The following is a 23,189-nucleotide window of genomic DNA, read 5'->3' as shown; positions in this document are numbered from 1 at the left end:
AGACGTCTGTCACAGATATCCCGTAATCACGTGAAAGCCGCCTCCCACTGTGCCCTACATATCACATAATGAACCTCCCGAGCTAGTCTGGATGCTTTCTGCTATCTTTGTCACGAAAAAACAGCTGCTGTGGAGGTGATAGCCAAAGTCCTGGAAGTCAGGCAGAATTGCTAACACAGAAGACTTGTCCTTGACTAAAGCTGCAAGGCAGAGAAAAAGATTTTTCAAGAAAATTAAAAAAAAAATGGGTGGGCCAATTTCAATTGTTAGGTGCACAGATAATCATTCCAATGCAAATAATCCTAAACCTAAGCATTGCCGTCCTGCGCTGTAAAGATAATTGTTCTCTGCACCAGCCACAGATAAATTACGATTAAAGGCCTTTCACCGCTGAGAATCCAGAGGAGGAAGCTTAACACTAAAGCAAATATCTGGAAATATTGGAGCAACCAACGTAAGCTTGATTTAACACTTATCAGATCCAGAAGAGCTCTGACCTACATTCTTGCAGCATCACTGAGCTGCGGGCAGAAGCCAGCTGAAGAGCTACGCAGCTGCAGGGGGAAGGGAATTTTAAGGCACTGAGCACGGCATTAGAGGGAGAGCAGCCTCCCAGACACAGCGCTGGGTTTACTCCGCAGCCTTGGATTCTCTTCCCAGCTATTTCTCTTGCTGCTTCGATAAAAATGACTGCCCCCCAACCAAAACCAAAAACTTAACCCTCTCCATTGTTATAGACAGAGAAGTTTATTCTGTTAGTGATGGTGGTGATAACGGAGATAACACTGTAAAAAGATTGAGCATTTTTTAATACCACACGTGTGACATGGGCTTATAAAAGAGACCTCAGCTTTGCTTCATTGGTAACAAGTTGGGAAATGTGGCAGGACTCAGTTTGGATTTCCAGAAGGGAAGGCAGCCCTGTGAAGACCAAGCTCCAGGGCTGCGAGAGCAGAGCTGCTCTGGCACAGGCTGGCATTTGCTGGGATGCAAGGAGCGACCACTGGATCTGGACAAGAACCTGGTCTATGTGTAGGGGAGATAACAGCAAAAACGTTCTCCTCCCCCAAAATACAGAAAGAGAAGAACATTTTTGTAAAACAAGCAGCCACATCAACACTGTAAGGAAAACTAGGACTGGTTCAGTGTTTAAAAAAAAAAAAAAGTTATTTATCTGATACAGATATTGGAAAGAAACTGCTCAGCTCAAAGGCTTGGGCTTCTGCTACTTAAAGCAATCTGACAACAACACAGCAGAAGAGGAAAACTCTTGTCCCCCCCTCTAAACTCCAGAAATAGCTGTGATTGTTTCTTGTATTACAGGAGCATCCTTAAGATGTTGCTTTTCATCTAAGCTGTACCACAGCAATGCAAGGCACTGAGGAAGGCAGAGCCCCCCTTCAGATGTTAGTCAGGCTGACAACTCGCTAACTGCATCATGGCAGGCAGACATGAGCTCTGTTTTCTTGATCAGCTTCTGTTTCTCCCTCTAGCAACGTTCTCCTTGCATAACTACAGGGATTCAAGATGCACAGAAGACTGTAGATGAGGGAAAAAGTGATTAAAAATAGAAGCAAACCTACCTCAAGCATATTTGCATCTAACTCCCTAATCTTCAGTCCACCTCCACATACTTAAACATACTGATTTTTATTTTTTTGAACCATTTTTGCTGTAGCATCCATGGAAATAATTTGGACTGCTCAGACTCCGTGGTCCTTGTGGCTGCATAAATAGTGAGGGAGATGCTGCTGGGTGAAAGCTTTCCCCACCAGCACGGTTAGCAAAAGGTCACCAAATCCCCGAGTGGCACAGGCAAAAAAAAATCTGAATATCCTTGAGAACCTAGCCTGATAGTGAGAAAGCTGTGTTGGCTTTATAGGGTTTGTTTCTTTACTACAGGCTACACAGCCCGTCCTTGGAGGGATCCAGAAGCCGCCTGGACGTAGTCCTGAGCGGCTCGGGGTGGTCCTGGGGCTGGGCCAGAGGGACCCCGAGGGACCCCGAGGTGCTGCTGTTACTCAGCCTGGCAGCTGTTCAAAGTGCAAGGGGCAGGTTCTGGGCTGGTCCTGACGCCACTGACGACGAAGAGCCAACGCTTTGAGGTTTCGAAGTCCATGGGAAGAAATATGCCACGTTTCAGAAGTCAGGCTGATCTACAACATTTAAGGAGATTGTAAGGAAAAAGTGACAGTCCAGTGAAATTTGGAGATGGCTAAACTAAGCTAAGCTGACAGCAGGTAACCACGCTCACAAGCACCATGGAATTTTGTATTTGAAAGGGGGAGGAAGCGAGAGCAGCCTCCCAGGGAGCTGAGGCACCTCCTCACCCACACCCGGGGCAGCGTTCCTCTTCCCCGAGGACAAAGGCGGTGGTGGAACAGGAGCAAAGTGGGTCAAGTGTATGGTGAGCAGCACAGGATCCTTCCAGACAGCCCTCCTCCAGCACCTCCCCTTTTCTTAAGGGAAAAAAAAAGAGAACTTACACTGACAGGTACAGTAGGGAATGGTTTTTGATGGGAAGTTTTACCACCAGCCAGCACGGTGGCTGTTTTTTTCCAACTGCCTGAAAAAATATAGGCAGTTGGGAAGGAGGCTAAAGTAGTTTGGGCCAATCAATCTGAGATTACTGGTGTCAGCACTACATTCCTACCTGGCAGTTCAGCACTGTTTCTAAATGCATCAGCCATTTTCAGGCAGTATCTATATCTGATGAGGAATATATATATATATATATATACACAAGTCAATGAGAGGTCCAAAGAGCAAGCATTTTGTTTTGTACAACCTCACGCAGCAGTACAAGTATTCACGAAATCGACTGTCCTCTCCTTAAAAGCACCTGCCCCAGGTTTCCATCAGGGTGCTCACCTCAAGTCGTGCTGCTCCTCATCCATCACTGGTCCCAGAGCAGTGGAAGGTGCCAAACGCAGCCACTGGTGAGAGCAGCAGCAAGGAGCCGATAATCATTCAGTGCTGTTGGAGCCCCCCTGATTTGTCTGGCTGATGCCTTGTAAACCAAAACCCTCAGCAGCTTCACAGCAGTTTGGTAACAAGGTCACAGGATAACCACCTATCCTGGGTCTCACGTGCTGTAACCCAGGAAAATGCTGTTTAAAACCCAAAATTGTAGACTGGAAGGCATCTCAGCCGTCCACCTGAAGCAGCACCAGCCCCAGCCCCAGCTTAGGTGTGGCCTTTTCTAAGCTAGTCCCAAAAGCTTCCAAGAACAGACACTGTGCAGCCTCTTCTCCAGTGCCACAGGACCCTCCTGTGCTAAAACCTACATTTTTGTGTTGCCTTATGTCAGGGAATTATATATAAAATATTTAGTTACTATTAACATTAATGTTTTGTACACCAGAAACAATCAGTTTCATCTTCATCCCAAGCCAGTTCTGTTCACCATACAATAATTAAGAGATCAGGAGCTGTAGCTACCAACCCATCTTAAAACATGTTTTTAAGCCATAGCCTAAGTTTTAAAAGCCTAAACCATGCAGCGCTGCTTAATTTAATACCTAGAGTGTTGTTTCAGCCTTTTTCCTGTATGTATGCCAAAGAACTCCAGCCCCTTGCTCAAGAGAGCAACTTGCCTTTATTCTCATCCAAAAGGAGTACAGCCAAATGAATTAGAGCACCAAAATAACTTCTTAAAAAACCACAGTAAGCTGACTCATCAACTGCTTGTTCTGCAGGGCTTTTTGAGTGTATTCACATGTCCTGAAAGATTTCTACACAGTCTCATAGAATTTTTAACACTTAACCTGTTCCCAAACTACCTTGTCCTGGGACTCACAGAGAACGGATGCTCTGTATAACGATCACTGTAGTGTTCAAGAAGACCCCACACTTTCTACAGGACTTCAAAAATGACCACTCACAAATACTTTGCTCCAAAATCTAAGCTCGTATAAGCCGCGTGTATGGCTGGGGGAAAAAAAAAGACAGGATGGAACACTAAAAGGCCATTTCCCTTATGTACAACTTTCCTTTAGCCTATGCAGGCACAATTAAATCCACACCACTGTTCAGGCGCACTGAAGCCGAGCACGCTGCTGCTGAGCAGCTGCATCACACCGTGGGTCTGGGCAATACCCCAGAGAACGGGGATTCAAAAGCTGTATTTGCAGACTGGAAAAAAAAAAAATTAAAACACCCTCAATTTCCATGAGTGCTCAGCATATAGAGATAAAACAAGCAACTAAAAAGTAAGCGCATGGCAGGTATATAGGGAGGTAACAACTGAAGCCATGCCTTAAATTAATTGAATTTAGAGCAGAGCTTAATTGGAAATTCAGGATTGTCATTTGATCACACTGGCCTCTCCTTACAGACCGTTTTTCCAGAGGGAACAGGCACATTTATCCTTCTGCACTGCCCCTTGCAGCACGGCTCCTCCTACAGCAGGAACTGTGTTCTCACCAGCAAGGAAATGAAGGGGCAAGAAGGGAGGAACACAGGGGTGTATTTATTGAACTATGATGAAGATGCCAAAAATAAACCTAGCACCTGCACTTTTTTGTATTGTGTATGAGAAATCCTTGGCCTTTAAGATTCATGGCAAATATCTAAATTGCTAAAGCCTTTGTCCCATCCCATACTACGTAATTACTTTATCAAAATGACTTTCAGTGACTATGAAAAAAATAATCCAGACTGACCTTTGCTACTACCCAGCCTGAAGCAGTCAGGTGAAACGTCAAAGCTTTCATCAGCACCGTGTACGCTCACTGCCTCTTTTTCCAAGGCAGAATTATCATTCATCCAGACACAGAATACCGAGGTAACTAGCTCTGTCCATCTTCACTTGCCTGCGGGTCAAGTAACCTTCCAGGGTATCGTCAGGAGATCTAAAACAGATAAGGCAGCCAAAGCATGCAGAGCAGCGATACTGAGCTTGTCTAGAAGTGTCAGCAGCTGGAAACGATCTGACTTCAGCCCGAGCCAACAAGCACAGGCGCTGATACACCTCAGAGGGAAGGGGCTCCTACATGCCCATGCCAGCTGCCCTCAGGGACAGCCAGCAGACGGGGGGACAGGGCAGGAAGGGGGACCAGAGAAAGGGACCAAACGGGCAGAGAAAAAAAGGCAGAGAGAGAATGGAGGGGAAAAAAATGGCAAATCGACAGGCTTCAAATCCTTCCCTCTTCTCCTTTCAGGAAAGTAAATTACTGGATGTTTTCCCGTGTACAAACAGGGGTGGATGTACTAACATTTTTGTTTGTTTTTGACTGAATGACACCTCAGTGCAGAAGCACAGGCCCCTACACCTAAAAGTAAGCACCCAAAATGAAGGGTGTTTACTTCAGTCTGATATACAAGCTCAGACAATGATGTCCTGCATTTTGGCAACTTAAGTGTGATTTAAGTAAAGGGCAACATGGAAAGCTCAAAACCCTTCCGCGGGTGTCAAACAACAAAAGGTTTGTACTTATTCTATCCAAATTCTAAAAAACAGAAGGAAAAAGTGAAAGGTTTAAGAGTTGTTTGTAGGAATGCATCCAATTTCATTCATGACTGCTTCTAACACCAAATGCAAGTATTAGCCCTCCTTACGATTACGATCTCCTGCTTAAAACAAAAACCATTACTCAACGATGAAAATACAGGATTTCCAGCTACTCTGATTTCACCTTTCCATGGACTTTAGCAGTCTTTGCAATGCAAAAGAAAATATTAACACTGATCTCTGAAACAAATACAAATCTAATTATGCTCATCCAGCCTGCATCATTGCAGTTTGAAGTGAAGGAAGCTTTGCTCCCATGAATTTCTAATCAAGCAGCTACCAACAAAATAACCAGACTAATTATTTCTAATTGAGGTTTTCTCCTCTTGGATCTTCCAAACACACTTCCAGCTGGTGAGCACTGCTGGTTGCCAATCTCCATGAGTAACAATTCCCTGTTCACAAGGTGATATTCTCAAAAAAAAGGCTACAAATGGCCAGTCACAGCACAATTACGGAGAAAAGTGCATGAAGTGGAGTGACTGTAACCACCAACTTCACTAACAGCTGCTTGTATTTGTATATAGAGACTGAAGAAATGAACTGCTGAAACCCCACCAGAGCAGGAGCTGAGTCACACCAATTCAAGTACGAGGGAAAACAGGCAATAGGGCAAAGTCACTCCTTTTGAAGGAATGGTGTCAGCAAAAGTGCAAAGTTCTATCTATAAAGACACAAATATAGAGATAGCAAGCAAAAGAAGAAACCTGAACTACTCTCTACAGCAAAGGATTTTTTTTTGATAGTGATCAAAGCAAAAGTTCCTGACATACAAAAAAAAAGGACGCCTTACATGTGCCTTATTTTTAGTGCACGTCTTCCTGTAAGACATCAAGCTTCAGAAGACTGAGCTCTCCAGAAATAATTTGGAGCCCAAACTGAAGGGCAAACCACAATTTTTACTAACGGAAAAGTAACTGCTCAAGCCTTTCAGAAAAGGCACAAAGTAACGCATCATTAATGAACTGTTGTCTTCGCAAGTTTGAGAATTAAGCAGCCCTTTATCAGAAAACCCCAGAAAAGCAAGAAAGTCCCCCAAAAGCACCTGAAACTAGGCCTACACACTCACAATATTTCTCTATTTTCTCTTACAAGCAAGCAGTGTAAAAAGATTCCTCTGTTTTGTTGCAGAGTCTACACTGCACCCAAACAACTCAGTGTCTCTTAAACATTATGAACATTAAGAGTCCTCCATGAAAACAGCCACATCTTTTTAAGGTATGTCCTATAAAAAGCTTCAAGCACAAGCCTTAAGGTGGCAAAAAATTTGAATGTTTTGAATAAAATCAGAATTCAAATTAGGTGAAAGGAAAAGACTTTAACAGAGGTTAACACACATCAATGTTCATTTTCAGAATGGAAGCTTGGGCAATAAACATAGTACTGAATTTCAAGTTATTCCTTTAATATTTAGAAAACTGGTTTTATTCTTAGCTTTTCAGATTTAAGTATTAGCACCTACATTGGAAATAACTCAAACTCAGTTTTACACTTGAAAAAAGGCATGCTCCATTCAGTTATCCTATTTTCTTCCATCTTTGAATATTTCAGTAGAGCACCAAGAGGGAAGAGAGCAACATTTCAGTAACAAGCAAGCTCTGTTCTCAGCTACGTGACGTAGGGCCAGCCATCTCCCTGGTACAGAACCCAGAATACCAGAACTTCCCAGCACACTTCAACTCCTTGTGGGGTATTTCAGGTGGAAACTTGTACGCAGGTTTATAAAACCTATCCAGCTACGTGTTAGTTTGTTAAACCAGAGCTGACCTGAGATGCAATTAGAATTTGACATTTTTCCATACTTAGTTCACAAGTTTATTATGAAAAACACTGCAGCTCTGTCCTGCAGTAACATTGTTTTACAGAAAAAAAACAGTTCTGTTCGAAGGAATTCACTATGCTCGGACAATTACAAGGGACAATATGGTAGGGCAAAGAGTGGGAAAGGGAACTGAGTGCAGACAAAAAAAAAAAAATCAATACAATTAAATTAAACAGTATTCCCTGAAAATAAAACAAACAAACAGTTTCAGAACAAATATGAGGCCTTGGTACTTATTTTAAAAATGTTCTTTAAGCTTCAATGATTGTTTGCTGCTACCCTTATCTACAGTCATGCTGAATAAAGCTATAGCTAAATGGAAAGTTAAATGTATTCACGAGGTGTTAATGTCTACATCTTATTATTTGCAGTCTCTCAGAGAAAGCAAAAGTAACTACAAATAGCGCTATGCCAGAAACTGGTTTCTTGACCAACAATGTTGCTTCAGCATGCAATGAACTGGTTCATTCTAAAGTGGTCACAGTTGTTGACGACAAGAGGCTTTGTATTTGAATATGGCACGTCTTTTGGTCCATGTGAAAACAAGTTTGAATGTTAAATATTTTCTGACACTTTGGAGTTACTGTTGCTCTTCCCGTTTTCTTTAGGTCAACATATGGTTCATGGCAATACTGTACAGGTCTAAAATCTCTTTACAGGAAGTAGTCTGGGGTGCGACGAGTAACATGCGGTTCACCTCTACGTGGTGCTGGGTCAAACTGCAAACTGAAAAGTACACAGAGTATTAATCAAACTGGAAGCATTCCTTTTACAGGCAAGTATCTCTTCTGAATTATAGCAGCAGTGGTCTTAAAGAAGGTGTTTTTTTTGTTTGTTTGTTTTTTTAAGTTTTTCAACCAATTTAAGACTTCCAGAATAACTGTTCAACTTCTTCCACTCCTATTAATACATAGTTATAATAACGATATTTTAAACTTGTCTTATGATTACTATCACAATGCACTGGAGAGAAATTTATCTTGGCATTAACATTCAAACCAGTCAAACATTAGTGTATATTTAGAAAATAAAAGTCTCCAGTAATTGTCAAAGGGGGGTAATTTATACAATGCTTTACACAATTCTTCATTTATTAGTAAAGCTACTGCTGAGATAGTTAACTGAACTTCATCAAGTCAACATCCCAACATCTAAATAATTCCAAGATTCTTGCCTCTTGCCCTAGACTGACAGCAGTGTATTACCTCAGGTGTGACAGGGTCCTACTTTCAAACTGCACCACTCTGTAGTATTTTGTTAAACTTCAGTTATATACAGTGAAAGCAGAGTCTCACTCTAATCTGACAGACCAGGTGTCAACAACAACAGTTCCAGAATCAGGGGCAACTTCAATCTAATTTTTAAACATACTTACAAGGAGTATTTTAGAGTATCATCAAGTTCCATAATTGCAGCCTGATTGCCACAACGGTAACAATAATTTGGAGCACTGAAAATTGTTACTACATTCCGATCATGGCACCAGTTGTACCCCTGGAGAGGAAAATAAATTAATTATGAAAACCATGTTCATTTGTTGCACCCCATATAACCATCTAACTACTAAACTGAAAGTTAGTGTTCAAAACCCTAGGTGGAACTTGTAGTGTCATTTTTAAACATGATTAAGTCTGTATCTTTATTTCTCAGCAGAAAAAAAGAATTTTGGACTTTTTGTGCTATTTCTTACTTGTAAGCATTAGCTAAGTGCATTTAAAAGAGCAAGAATTCTCCACTGCGCTAGTGTTAAAATAATTTAACCAATTTTGAACTACGCAATCTATTCTGAATCTTACTATCTTTAAACTTAAGCCTGAGTTTTGGTTTTGATGATCACAAGTTAACTTCCAGGAACAACTACAAACTAAGAACAAAATCACATGTTTACAGTAAAAAGGACAAACATTTTTTCAAAGCACACATTTGCATGCATTTTCTCGTTGAGGGACTCAGCATTTATGTTCAAGAATGTTTTTATCTACACAGAAGTGTTACAATTAAAGTCCATTTTTGCAATGTTGCTGTAAATTTTCAGAAAGAAACCCAAGAAAGCTGTTCCACTAATTTAGAAACTTATTTAGTAGCACACCAACATTATCAAAATAGTTTCTGGAAGACTCTCAGCTGGATCAGCAGTTTTTGTCACAGCAGCACACGCACACCCCAAATGCACTGTGTGGTAGCAGCGCACAAACTCCACAACCAACAGTTTAACCACACAGGCTGTTTTGCTTACCTCCATTACCAACTGATGAGCTCTCGAAACCAACGTAAGGCCGTTAGCATGGTTAAAGGTTTCTGAAATATCCTGTCCAAATGTATAACCTGCACCTCGAGGAGAAATTCCCCAGCCACCACGATCATCTGGATCTGACCATAGCAAGTCACACATTGGACCCTGAAAGAGATTTGGAAGGTATTTCACAAACCAAGCAAAAGAACTACACACACATCTGCACAACTTTCTGCAGCACTGCTTTAAAACTTGGGAAAAAAAAAAAACAATATAACAAACCCCACCCATCAACTGCAAAAGCTAGTGCAGTTTAGACTTGAAATACTATCAGTAAGTTAACCTGAATGATGAGTCTTCATAGAAATAGCTCCTACCACTGAGATAATTTAGTGGTACCTGCTGATATGCTACGTAAACTGTTTCTTACTCTAGGTAAGAACATGCTGCTCAATTCCCCTTCAGAAAGCAGGTACAAGACAACAAAAAGGTGCTTTCAAATTGCTACACCACTTTGAGCTTCATCTTCTGTCTGTGCATATATTCAAACATGCAATACATGGTGAATCATGAACCCCACCATGAGTTTAGGGAATTAATTTTCCGTACCTCATGGGGAACTTCCTGCAAGCGATCAAGTGCTCTGATGTGATCCAGTGTATCTATCGATGGAGACAGGCCACCATGTAGACAGAAAATCTGGAAGAGTTAGATATGAAGATTTATTTCATTTGTTTATTTTATTTCAGTACAATTATTATTGCTTGGTATAAAATATTAGGAAAAATCTGCAAGAGATTACTTGAAAGAATATAGAACACTGATAGAATACAGTGTTAAGAGCTCCCTTCACAGCCAGTAACATTTAACTTCACCGAATTTAAACATACCTGGCCATCCACCAAGGCAGTTAGAGGAAGGTAATCAAAAAGGTCTGTAAAGTACTTCCAAACGTTTGCATTTCCATATTTTCTTAAACATTCATCATAGAAACCATATACTTGTGTGATTTGCCTGCTTTCATGGTTCCCTCGGAGAATTGTGATACGTTCACGGTAACGGACCTATAAACGTAATAGACAGAAATATTTTAGAGGCACATCTTCCAAAAAAAAAAAAAAAAAAAAGCCACAACAGAGTTTGCTTTCCCCCACCCCCATGATATGACAATAAGAAAAAAAAAAACCCTTAAGACTCAATTACAATCTTAGAGGGGAAAAAGGACTAATTAAGCCAGATCTTCAACTGACAGATACTCTGAGATTAATTGCAAGCTTTATCCACTGTTACTAGTGGACTTCACTACACTTGTGCATTAAGCTGGTATCACATACTTAAATATTGCTACTTAGACAATTAGCGAAGTGGCACTCACTTTAGAAAAAGCTATACAGGCTTGCACCTTAACATTACGTTTTTCAGAAATATCCTTGAAAAATAATAAAGGTAACATTTCAGCTTTCACACCTAAAAACACTGCATAATCATAACAGATATTAAATGTAGTCAGGAGTGATTATACATGCTTCATACAGACTTAGCTGAGAAGAAAAATTACCTTAAGAGCTACGAGCAATGTGACTGTTTCCACTGAATAATAGCCTCTGTCAACATAGTCCCCCATAAACAAATAATTTGTGTCTGGTGATTTGCCTCCAATTCTGAAGAGTTCCATGAGGTCGTGAAATTGTCCGTGGACATCTCCACAGACTGTGACTGGACATCGCACTTCTTGGACATTAGATTCTTTTGTCAAGATTTCTTTAGCCTAGAAAACAAACAAAAAAAAAAAAAAAAAAGAAGAGAAATTGTGAGATTAGTTGTCCATGAACAGCCTTATCCAAAGTATGCTCTACTTGCAATGCTGCAACCCAGCCTCTTTACAAACTCACCTTTTCCTAGTCTGAAGTGTATGGAATAAGAGCTTATCTTTACTTAAAAGAAGATTTGGCTTTATGAAATGATTGTTTTCTCCCCTCTCCCAGCATCAATTAGGTATTTTAGTTTCCAGCTTAAAAAAACAACTCATCCTTTCTATACAAGTGGTTCCATGAAGCACAACTGACTTTAGACCAATAATCACCATTGCTGGAATTGATGTACGTAACATTTGGAAAAAGATAAGTTTACAATCATGCCAATGTCTTATTTCCAGCCCTTCAAAAGCCTGAATTCAGATATAGCTGAATCTGAGACTCCCCCAGGGAGGTGAACACGGCCAGCCAAAGCTCCAGGAGGGTTTTTACTTCAGAGAGATGATTGTCTGCCACCCACATATGCCTAGCTTTGAACAGAGATGACCTACACCCAGAACAACTTGTAAGTGTGCATGAGTGTGCCCTTTATAAAAGAAAGAGAATCATTTTTTGTACTCTTCATTTTTTCCACAAAATTTTGTGCACAGGAGTTGCTGACAAAGGCAAAGCAGCAGCACAGAGCCTGAAGAAGCACAAGCTAGAGACAGCACAGAAAAGGTAGTTTTGAAATAACACAAGAACACTTCAACTGTATCATCCATCACGCTGCCAGTTGTTAGAGCTTTTCCTCAGAGCACATGCCACAATAATTGTCTAAATCGAGATGGTATTAGAAATAAAAATAGTAACAAGTTTACTTGTCACCATTTACCAAGCCCTCTATGCCCTCCAAGCAGCAATGTTGCTATTCAAAAAGGATCCGTTTTGTTTCTTACAACAGGGAAATGCTTGCTAAGCAAAAAAAGTATTTTAAGACGTAGAAAAAATATTGTCATTTGAACAACATGAGGTTTTGGAGGGTAGGAAAGAAGCATCCGAAGTTAAAACCTAAACTGGAGGTTAAATATTGGGTGCTGACATGAACCAGACCCGTAAGGAACACGCTGCTGCGTCCAACTTTCCACACAGTCAGGAAGCCACCAGCTGGACAGTGACTGACCCCCAAAAATGGGCTCAGTGCTCCCGGGCATTACCCAGGCTAACCACCAGGGTAACACAAAGCGTCCGCAACACGTGACGGAGACAGGGGAAGATTTCATTCAACGCTGGGAAGAAATGCAAAATGCAATCACGGTTAAACACCCTGCACAACACTGAGCTTGAGATATTAAAGCGTGAGTAACCGAGTTAAATCACTCTGCAGACATATTTACACCAAAAGTCAATCTCTCCTGACAGTTTCCACTCATGCTGCGCCTAGTACTAAAGATAGGTCACTGCTGGCTCGTGGCAGATGCTAAAAGTGTAGATTTATTTTAAGATAGTCTGACTTAAGTTCATTTTAATGCAGTGACACTCACCGGATGTTTTGAAGGTGTTTTAACAGCCTGAGCCTCCCTAATACACTATTAGGCTCAGGAGCATTAGCGATCGTAATTCCCCTTTTGACAGGGAAAGTTACAAATACCAATAGCACTTCCATGTCAAAAAAAGCTATAATTAGAATGCTTTCTACTGCTGTTTTTCTTAACAGACCGGGAGCACTGCACAAAGAATGCGACATTCATTTTTCATCAAAGGGATGCGATTTTTATGCTGACTGAAATCCAAAGCGCATCCTTCTCAGCACTGGAGCTGTTGCTTCCTCCGCTTTTGCAGTGTTAAATCACTCACACAGCGAAGCACAGGTCAGTCAGACAGCTGCTCTGATGGAAAAAGATTGCTGTTTCGCTGGTTGACCTGGAACCACCTCCACGTAAATCCTGCAGTGAAGGAATGCTGCTGTAATTTAAATATTCTCGTGTTCCTGAAACAGGCTTAATGAAACACTGCCTTACTGTCCTATGTCCCACGGCACCAGCAGTGGCAAATGCTGAACTGCTTCAGCAGTGGACTTGTTTCTATAGAAGAGTTGAAAGTAACACCCTGAAAACAGGCACCAGCAAGCGGTCAGTTCCTACAAAAGGATAAAACCCAAACTGTCCGAGTATCATTACAAGTCGGTAAGACACCAATACAATCGGATTTCACAACTCGGTTTGCAAAAAACTAAGCCATTACTAATGCTACTTCAGGATCGGTGACTCCAGCTTTGTATCGCACCGTGCACCAGCCCTGAAACCTCATCTGCTTTCATCCTCTTTATCGATCCCTTCCTCCCTGCCCAGCAGCTCCCCTTCCAGCGAGGAAGCAGGGCGGCATTTTGGGAGCATTTCAGCAGCTTCAGCACCTGGCTGGGTACTCCTCTGTCCAACCTCCTGAAGAGGGCGAAGCAGCAAACAGCCCGACACACCTAACTCCTTGCCCTTCAGAAACCCGGTGACCTATTGCCAAGGACAGCAGCGCAATCCTTCACGGTATTTTGACACCAGCATTTTGAAACATCCAGGTTTCATCTCCTATCACTAGATAAACAATTATGCAACCCCGAAACTCGCCTTTTCTTGAACACTTATCAGTGCTTTCAGTGCTTTTTGTTTCTTAGGTATTTTTCATTTCTTAACAGCTTTTAATGCTAAGATAGCTCTGATTATTATTATTTTATTTTTTTTTTTTGTCTTCAATCCTCGTAAGTGACCCTACACCACACAAAGGTTAATTTGTGGTATTCTGCAATCTAAAAAAAGATGAGTCAGGTGATGCTTTAGTTTATGTGGAAAGCATGCCACCTTATAATTGCTAAGGCTCGTGACTTCAAAATCACAATTAACTATTTTTTCAGCACTCCATACTCTCAGATTTCAAAACTAAGTGCATTCAAATGAATACAGGCTGAGAAGAGCCCATTATTTCAGGGTGATAAATACCAATTTTACAGCTAAGCACCAATAAAGCCTAATGCAGAAAATATATGCAGCCACGAGACACTGACAATTGCACACAAAAAAAAGTCCCAGAAGGAAAATCCATCACAAGCAGTTGCTGACACCAAAAGCCCCGTGCTATACTTAGAACCATCTCAAAGTTCAAACAATAAGCACACATCCAATGCACTTCACCTTAGTCATAGTGACTGAAGTTCATTTATACTTGGCGTGTGAGCTACCTGCTTACTCAGACTTTTTTCTGGGGAAAAAAGGCAACCAGTACAATTCAAAACCACCCGGAAGACAACAAGACTGTAACCAATAGTGGTCTGAAGGCACAAGAAAACAATAAATTTGCACTAATGAACGGAAGCATTACAGGATGAAAACAAAGCCTCCTATTTGAGGATTAAAATATTCCTGGACTGCTGCACATCTTCTAAATGCAAGGATGAACAGTGAAGCACTGTTCTGTTGACTTTGTTTACAAAGCACATCTCATATGGAAAAGAAAACTGTTCTGAACACACAAAGATTACCTTCCTTGCTTTAAGAGTGCAAGATTCAAGTAACCTCTGCATTTTACTCCAGATCTGCAGAATTCTAATGAAAGGTAGGAGTTACCTGCATACAGAGGTATCTCCTATTTCCCTTGTTCTCAGCCCAGATTTTTAACCAAGACAGCACAGATTAAGGCTCAGAGCCAAGTGCCTGAAGGGCTGTCATCCAGCCACTCTCAACTCACTCTATGCCGAGGACAAGTTTGCCTCATGAGCAGAATCCATCAACCACCTTACCTCACAGAATTGGTTCTCCTAAATTTGCCTCTGCCCAAATTCCACTGTGTTTCCAGCACACACAAGATATTTATTTTTACTCCTACCCTTTCCTTAGATCATCAGCTTCTAGCAGAAGCTCTGCTAGCTCAAACCAACGATCTACGCTGAGGAACTGCGGGGCACATAAAAAAGCAGGAAACATCGCTGTGGCTTCACAGAACTGTAAAACAATGCTTGAAACTGCTGCGTAAGGCTGAATCAGTGCTATAAAGCATTTATCAAAAGATTATCACTGACTTCGTAAAGGAAATATAGCCATTATTTTAATTACACGACACAGCTCCAGTCTGTAATACCTCGCTCTTGGAAGCCCAGAGCTCACCCCTGCAAACCACCGCGCTGTCTAGCAAAGCCCACGTGGGGAGGCATCTGCTGTACCCAAGACAAAGCTGTATTGGTAGTTACCACAAAGATATTTTGATGAGATCGAAGGCTTCGACCACACCCATAATTTCCTGCCGTCAAGATGCACAGGAAGTGACTAAAGGGCCAATGACCAGCTAATTGGGATGAAGGCTGGTTTGAGCTGGCCAGCATCATGGCTTGGACCTGGAATCTCTATCAGGCAAAGTCACCCACTACAGTCAGCAAGTCTTCTGCAAAGACATCCGTGTTTCCTTCCCCAACCCCACCCCCTTGCAAGGCAAAGAGGATGCTCAGCCCAAATGGGGCTCGCTGTTAGAGCAAAAGGTGTTTGCTTTCAATGCCTGGCTTTTTCAACACAAGCAGAGAAATCAGGTCTCTAATGTCACTCCTGTGAGGATGGTAAGACAGCAGTCAGATGGCATGACACAAATGGGACCTGCTTTATTTCAAACTGCAGAATCCGCTAAGGAGTTCAATGTGAATGTGTAAGTAGGAATCAAATTAAAACACAAAGCTCCCACTGACATTTAACTGTTTGGTAGTCCCAAGCAAGTAAAACCAGGATTCCCATCCAACACAGACGTAGCAACAGCAGCAAAATGCTCTTTTTCCATGACAGAAATAATGACAGCCCCACCTACTTTCTCTTTGGTTTTGGGAGTAGCAAAAATGCCACCATCTCCAACATCCACTGCAAGCAATACCGAGGGCTTGGAGCTCAGTGAAGGCAACGTGGCGTGCCTGGCCACAGGGTCACGGCACAGCTCGTGGCAACGTGTGTCATGATGTGGTCACTGCGTGTTTGTAGCCCTTCATTTGCTCAGCAAATGAAGATAGCAAGCAGAGCTATCAACTGAACTCGGAAGATGTATTTAAACCCAAAGCGTACAAAATGAAAGTACAGTGGCCCATATATCAATAGATGTATCGATGGTCTGTCAGCGAACCACGAACAGGCAGTTAACTAACCCCAGAAACACGAGACGTGCTCAGCTTCACGTTTCACAGAGCACAGCGAAGCATCCTTCACCATGCCACAGCTTTACGGCTACCCTACTGTTTCAGCAATTTCTCTTTGGTTAGAAGAGAGCCTGATTACACACAAGATGTTGGCCAACGAAAAAAATAACCCTAATGGCAGAACTGCATGTGAGAGTGAACAAGACAACCTGCCTTCTCCTGAAGCACACAGGCAATAAACTGCTAAATATTTCTATTTCTTTGTACTGCACAGCACTGACTGACACTGTCTACAGCCTTGATATTCCCTTCAACCTCAATTTGGAAAAATCATTAGTAGTCTTACATAGGTAAGGAGAAAGAATGCTCTTTCCTTTGGAAACAGATCTGGGAGAAGAGAAGGGGAAGTGCTATGTAGGTATCAATAGTAGACAAGACCAGATAGAAAATGTTAGATAGAAAGGTTCTCCTCCAGAAGAATTCAATGCTGTCATTTTGCATCATTGAACAGATCTTTGTGTCCTTCACTTTGAATTTGAAAGTGTAGAAAAAATCTTTAAAAATGTACTGGAGGCCAAATAAACCAAGAAAGCCAGACGCCTTCCTGTCTACACTGGAGTTCCAAGTAGCAGAGCAGCAGCACTAACGCACAAAGCTGACCACTTACAGAGAGCTGGGCTTCGATCCTGCCCATGAAGCAAGCTGAATTCATCTCCTAGCATTCAAGCTGTTATAAAAGGAAATAGACCGAAGCTATTCCCAAGCTAGCAATGCCTGATACATGAAGCTAAACCAGCAGATGGTAAACTCAAGAGGTTTTTATTTTTATTTATTTTAACTCTTTTGCTCACAGCACCACGCCAAGCTGTGGCACAGCCAGAACACTGGCTGGAAGGCTGGGGTAGGCATAACCGAGGATTCCTACTTCAAAACCAACGAGCAAGGGTAAGGATGCACCTGTATTGGGAGGTATTTTCCCTATGCTCTGCAGAAATATTGAGGACCTGACTAGCAAGCAGCTGAGCTCCAGTATTTACTCTTTAGCCAGGATTAAACTACCTGTTGGTTTTTTTCCAGCTTAACACATCGCCTAAAGAAAGAAGTCTAGAGCAACAACCGTGTTATTGAACGTCGGTGTAGTGTTTAAGGGTCCCTAGGTGAGAAGGGAAATTTAATCATGGCTCCTTGGAGCCTCTCAGCACAGCTGTTTGCACAAGGCCTCCCTCCCTCCCTCCCGCCAGACAAAGCCAGACAGGTCGGGTTATTACGCTGTTCGAGGCAAGCCGGATGACTAACCGGGGACGGCGAGGGAGCGATCGCAGAGCAGCACTGTCATCACATCCGAGGAGGCAACAGCTTCACCACAGGTAGGTCTGGAAGGGGCCATCAATCTACAGCCCCAGCCACGTTGTTAGCTTTGCACTGCTACAGCCTCAAGTAGGAACTTGCTCTGACTTACAAACGCTCGTTTGTTTTCTTAAGCTATGCCCCGAGTGACTTTTAGAACAAGAAAATATCTTTTGCTCTTATTTGATTACAGCGGATGTTGTGAGCTAAAACAAATCAAAAAAATTTACTAATTTCAGCACAACAAGTTTTACAGAATTTCACAGAACTGAAAAAAGAAAGCTGTCGAAGCTATAGAAGTTGGCATACACAAGACTGAATTCTCACACACACCCTGAGTGTTACAACCAGAACTAGGTGAGACGGCTGGCAAGGTTGACACCTCAAATGCCTTTTGTGTGAAGGGACATTTTCCATTTTATATTACAAACCATCACAGGAACGAACACTGGGAGTGAAAAGACTTCTTTTTGTGGAAGCATTCCACAATAATCTAAAACACAGTTGTTAAAATGTCACAAAGAGCTTTTCAATTGCAGCTGTTCAAAGGTGGAACATCACTAACAGCTCTAGCCCCAGGTATGTTCAATGAGCCGGTAGGAAAGGAGCCCTAAACCATGTCCTGGTCTCCCACAGACCCTAGAAACAACTGGAAGGCCCTCAGAGCAGTAACACCTTGAAGCACAGAAGTATGCTTGAAGATTTGCGAGCCCTATTCAAAAAAAGAGCTGAACTTTGATTGCAGGTTCTTCTTTTCATCTGAAAGCTCCATCGGTAACACACTGACCTCCTGGAACCAGGGCACTTAAAGAAAGGAGCCCAAGCAGATCATACAGCTGCAGGGAGCACTCACATTTGGTTCTTACCTGCAGCAAGGCTCAGCAAATCTAACTTGGAAGATCTGCTGCTAAACAAAGGTGGAAATTCTGCAACAGGAAAAAAATTAGAAGAATACACCATTGACAAGGCAGGTACCAGAGACCAAAATGGCCCAGAAACATTTGTACCATGAAATCAGCAATGGTGACAAATCAAATAGCAAACACAACCAAGACTATTGTTACAGATCAAAAGCTGCAGGAGACAAGGCTTGAACCAAGGTTTCTCAAACAGGGTTCACCAGCATCAGCCCTTCATTCAGGTTAAATTTTTTAGATAGCAACACTGTCTACACAGGCATATTTTACTAATAGCTGAAGTGCAGAGGAAGAGAACCCTAAAGATTCTCCACAGCATATGATCAGCTCGTCTTTTTCTAAGAACCGGATGGTTCACGGTTCCAACCCTCTCAGACTAGTATTTCCAGCAGAGAGACCCTGATACCTCTCCCTCCACCTGCAGTAGGTTCATTCTGCAATAACCACTGGAGACTCCAACCACAAATTCAACTCCCTCCTTTGTGCAATTTCAGCCTGCCACCCCACCTTCCTGAGCACTGTTCCACACCCCCACTGGGACCATTTCCCTCTTCCCTCCCGCACGGTTTTCCATACAGCACCCCAGGACAGCATTCTTTCATTCTAAATGGCCTGCAGGAAAAAGCCTCACCTGGCAATAAAGGGCTTCCTTTCTCCTCTGTACACAGACAGCACTCAAGAAACAATTCAATGTGAACAGGGCAAGCGTGGCTGATACCTGTCACACCGACTGCAGGATAAATAAATGCTGGTAACAATTCTGCAAACCTCCCTTACCAAATACGTAACACACACACAGCCTGTCACTGATGTAACAAAATATATGGCGTTTATTAAGGCTACGTAACTTAGCTGCCACTCAGAGGGCCACATTTTTTCAACTCCTCTATTATGGCAGCTATTATGGAAGGGTACAAGGTATTCCTAGAAGACATCTCCACCCAGTTAGCACCACCACCATCACCGAGGTAACCAGGTACAAGACAGGATGCACCAAGAAGGTAACTGGGATGCTTGAATGGCCACACATAGTTATTATGCTGCGTTAGATTGTGTTTGCAAATAGCTGTTTGGTTCTTTCGGTATCAATACTGAAACACAACCGAGCCCTTAGGCTTAGCCCTGTTAGATAGGCACCAGCCTGCACACACGAAGCCCCAGCAGATCCAGAAATACCAGTCAGGAAGATCATCTAATCAAATGGTATTATGGGGGGTGGGAAAAAAACCTTGCAAGGATTTTTTTTCCTTCCCTAACTCGTCCCAGCAGGATGACAGCCTGTACCTGTACCTGACAGGGTCTTCACCTGCCGTGTGGAACAGTGACTGGATTTGACGCTGTCCTTAACGCGTTAAGCTCCTCATGGAAAAATATAACCTTTGGGTGTGATTTCATACACATAACTATTTACAACAATCATAACACGAAGCACAACTCAACAGCTGCTCGGAGTTGGTGCTGGAAGCCTGGAAACACTGTAACTGCTGTCCCTCAGCAGAAGGGCACAGAACTCAACAAATGTCCTGCTTCTGAGAGCACCGACACCCACTGTAGGGCACAGAGAAGACAACGGAGAGCTTGGGCTGCTGGGGACTACCTCCAATTCCTTGCGTCAGCAATCGTGTAGAACCTTACCTGGTACCAGCAGGAAGTCCCAGTAAATCCACCTGTAGTTATCAGCAACAAATCATCTTGCCTGAACACAAACAGCCACGCGGCTGTACTGCAAAGCGCTGACCGCAAACTGGTCAGAGAGGGAATTTCATCTCCAGCAGGGTATCACGCTACCCAAAGAAATACTACCTTTGTTCTGGAGCTGGCTCAGCTGCCAACTTGAGGCACTGCTGCTAAATGATATATTTCATGTAGATTTCTCCCGTGGTTTTGTGATCTCTCATCACAGAATAGGGTGGGCAGACACACAGCTTTCTGTAACCTAGTTCCCACAGATCGTTATCAAAAGGCATCATTCCTGCAGATCTAGTCACCTTTATCACTCCTTCCTTCAGCCTAAACAGAGTCTTCTGCTCCTACAGAGCCAGCATGCCTTGTGATCCCTTCTCTTGGACCTATCAGAAATACTTCATGTTGGGCTATTTTCCCTCCCTAGTGTCAAGAGTCTATTTTGGTGATAAGCAGCACGCATTTACCCAGACATAAAGCCTATTTCCATTCTTCATAAGGAAAAAATGAAAACTCCACCTCCCAACCTCACACAACCATGAGTAGGACTATGGGATCTTTTGAACAGAATTCCTAATGGCATACCTACTTCTCACCTATCCAAAGCACCAAGTAAATCCAGAGTTTTTTTGTATATTTTTTGTGTTTCTTCAGCTTATCATACAACCTTACAAAAAATACCCATTTGCACAGTATTCAGAATCCCATTCCAGCATCATTTTGTATGTGATGGCAAATGGACTACTTACCTCTGACAAATTCATTCAAGGAAGAAGCTGGGCCATTGTCATGAGACACACGTGAAAAATGAGCAGGCAGCTATACTGCTTCTTGCTGGCAACACGATTTGAAAACACGCAGGCCATATCTAATGGTTGCAATTTTAAGCTGCTGGTGGAATACTAGTCAACTAAAATCTGGACTCAAGCAGAACCCATTTGGCCAAAGGCACTCCAATTTATTTAGTAAGTTCATCGTCCTCTGGAAACAATTTGCTCCTAAAACAACACGCTGTAGTATTTGAAGGCACCATGCCAAACTTAAAATATCCTCATTTCTTCCTGTGGTAGGTACATGGACTTCTTTAGAGTCAAGTACGTCAGTAACTTCCCACATTCCTTCATTTCTAGTTACGCTTCTAGATTAATATTTTAGAGGGTAAAAATACAAAATCTCTGATAACTGAAAAAAAAACCCTCAGCTACTAAATTTTAATCACGTTTAGGATTATAATATAATTGGAAAACGTGTTTAGGTCGTGCTGCAGCTAATATTGCCCTTAATTCCCAGCAGATGACCTACCCTGGGCTCATTTTAGGACCTCCCTGAGCACAAGCGGCGCTCTGCCATCACATCCCACCACCCTTCACCACAGAAGGTAACAGCCCCGTACGCTAATCCCTGCTTCACAAAACCACGGATTTCACTCCCAGACACCAAGCCCAGGGGGTACCCTCAGCTACACCCCCCCCGGTGCTCATTTCCTCGTTTCTCTCCCCAAAACCAGAGCCGCGGCGGTCGCCCCTCGGGGCTCGCCGTTTGCCCCCACGGGCTCCGTACCCGGTCAGCCCCTTCCCTTCCCATCCCAACCGAGTGGGCCGGGGCCCGGCACCCTCCTTCCCTCCGAGCCCCGGGGCCCGTGCCCGGGATGGCGGCGGCGGCGCCCGGGGGTCTCGGCGGCCGCGGCGCCATTTTAGGAGGCGCTGCAAAGGCGGGAGGCGGGGCCAGGCCCCGAGCGCCGCGGAGCTGCCGCCGGGCACCGGGGCTCGCTCCCGGCTGCGGCTCCGTCCCCACAGGGACCCCCCAAGACCCCTCGGGGACCCCTCAGGAGCCACCGGGAGCCCCCCGGGGAGCCCCGCGCCCGCTCCGGGCGCCTCACCGCGCGGTGCCCTCAGCACGGCAGCGCCTCCCTTGGATCCTCGTCGCCCCCCCACCGCCTCACAGCGCCTCGCGCCGCCCTCACCTTCTCGCAGAGGCTCTTCACCTGCCCCTCGGACAGCTGCTTGCACTCGTTGAGCTGCTCCACCCACTGGTCGAGCTCCTTGGTGAACACCTTCTCCTCCATCCTCCCGTTCAGCCTCTTATTCTCCTACCACCACCGCTGTTGCTGCTGTTACTGCTCCACCAGCCCCCGGAGCGGCCCCCCCAGCCCCTCACCGAGCAGGTCCCAAGAGGCGGCGGGGACGCGGAGCTGGGAGCGGGGCCCTGCGCACGGCAGCGCTGCCGCTCGCCTCACAGCGCGGCGTGTAATGGCCGCCGCGCCTGACGTCACCGCCTCGGCTTCCACTACTCCGGGGCGGGCGGCGAGGGAGGAGACGGCGCATGCGCAGCGCCGAGCCTGCGCGCTGCCCGCCAGAGGCGGGGGGGGCTGAGCCGCGCTGAGGGGAGCGTGCGCATGCGCGGTGGTAAGAGGGAGGGGGAGGGGGGTCTGCGCATGCGCATGTTGAGGGGGGTGGTGAGGGGCGGTTTCCCGCCCAGCGCCTGAGGGGATGTGGGGGGGGCGGCCCTGAGGGGATACGGGAATGGCGGGGGGCTTGTGGAGGCTTCCCCCAGCTAAACAGCCCGGACACCCATCGCTGTGTTCCCCTGGAACGCGGTGGTTTTGCTGGTGGTGGCTGCTCCCGGGGTGTTTATCCTCAGTTTAATCGCGAAACTGAAGTGTTGAGGCGGGGCTGGTGCTTGCTACGGTGCGTGTCTTGTCTTAAAAAATATAAATAAAGGGGTCTTGGGAAGGTCGTGTGTTTGTGGTGAGCGTTTGGGAGAGGAAACGAGCGAGGTGCAGTGGGG

General features: G+C 44.0%; 1 protein-coding gene across 1 annotated transcript; it reads right to left on the bottom strand.

The window, feature by feature from the left end:
- Positions 1-7,313: 7,313 nt before the first annotated feature.
- Positions 7,314-22,670, bottom strand: PPP2CA (protein phosphatase 2 catalytic subunit alpha). The gene is made up of 7 exons (XM_084295384.1): positions 22,366-22,670; positions 11,126-11,335; positions 10,458-10,631; positions 10,177-10,266; positions 9,571-9,732; positions 8,710-8,828; positions 7,314-8,060 (listed from the first exon to the last, which is right to left on the bottom strand). Exons 1-7 carry the CDS (start codon positions 22,465-22,467, stop codon positions 7,988-7,990), a joined length of 930 nt encoding a protein of 309 aa, XP_084151510.1. The 5' UTR covers positions 22,468-22,670; the 3' UTR covers positions 7,314-7,987.
- Positions 22,671-23,189: the final 519 nt, after the last annotated feature.

Source organism: Netta rufina (genome assembly GCF_964035555.1).
Source record: "Netta rufina genome assembly, chromosome: 14".
NCBI classification, from domain to species: Eukaryota; Metazoa; Chordata; class Aves; order Anseriformes; family Anatidae; genus Netta; species Netta rufina.
The sequence above is the reverse complement of the archived record's forward strand: the minus strand, read 5'-3'. Positions and strand labels throughout refer to the sequence as shown.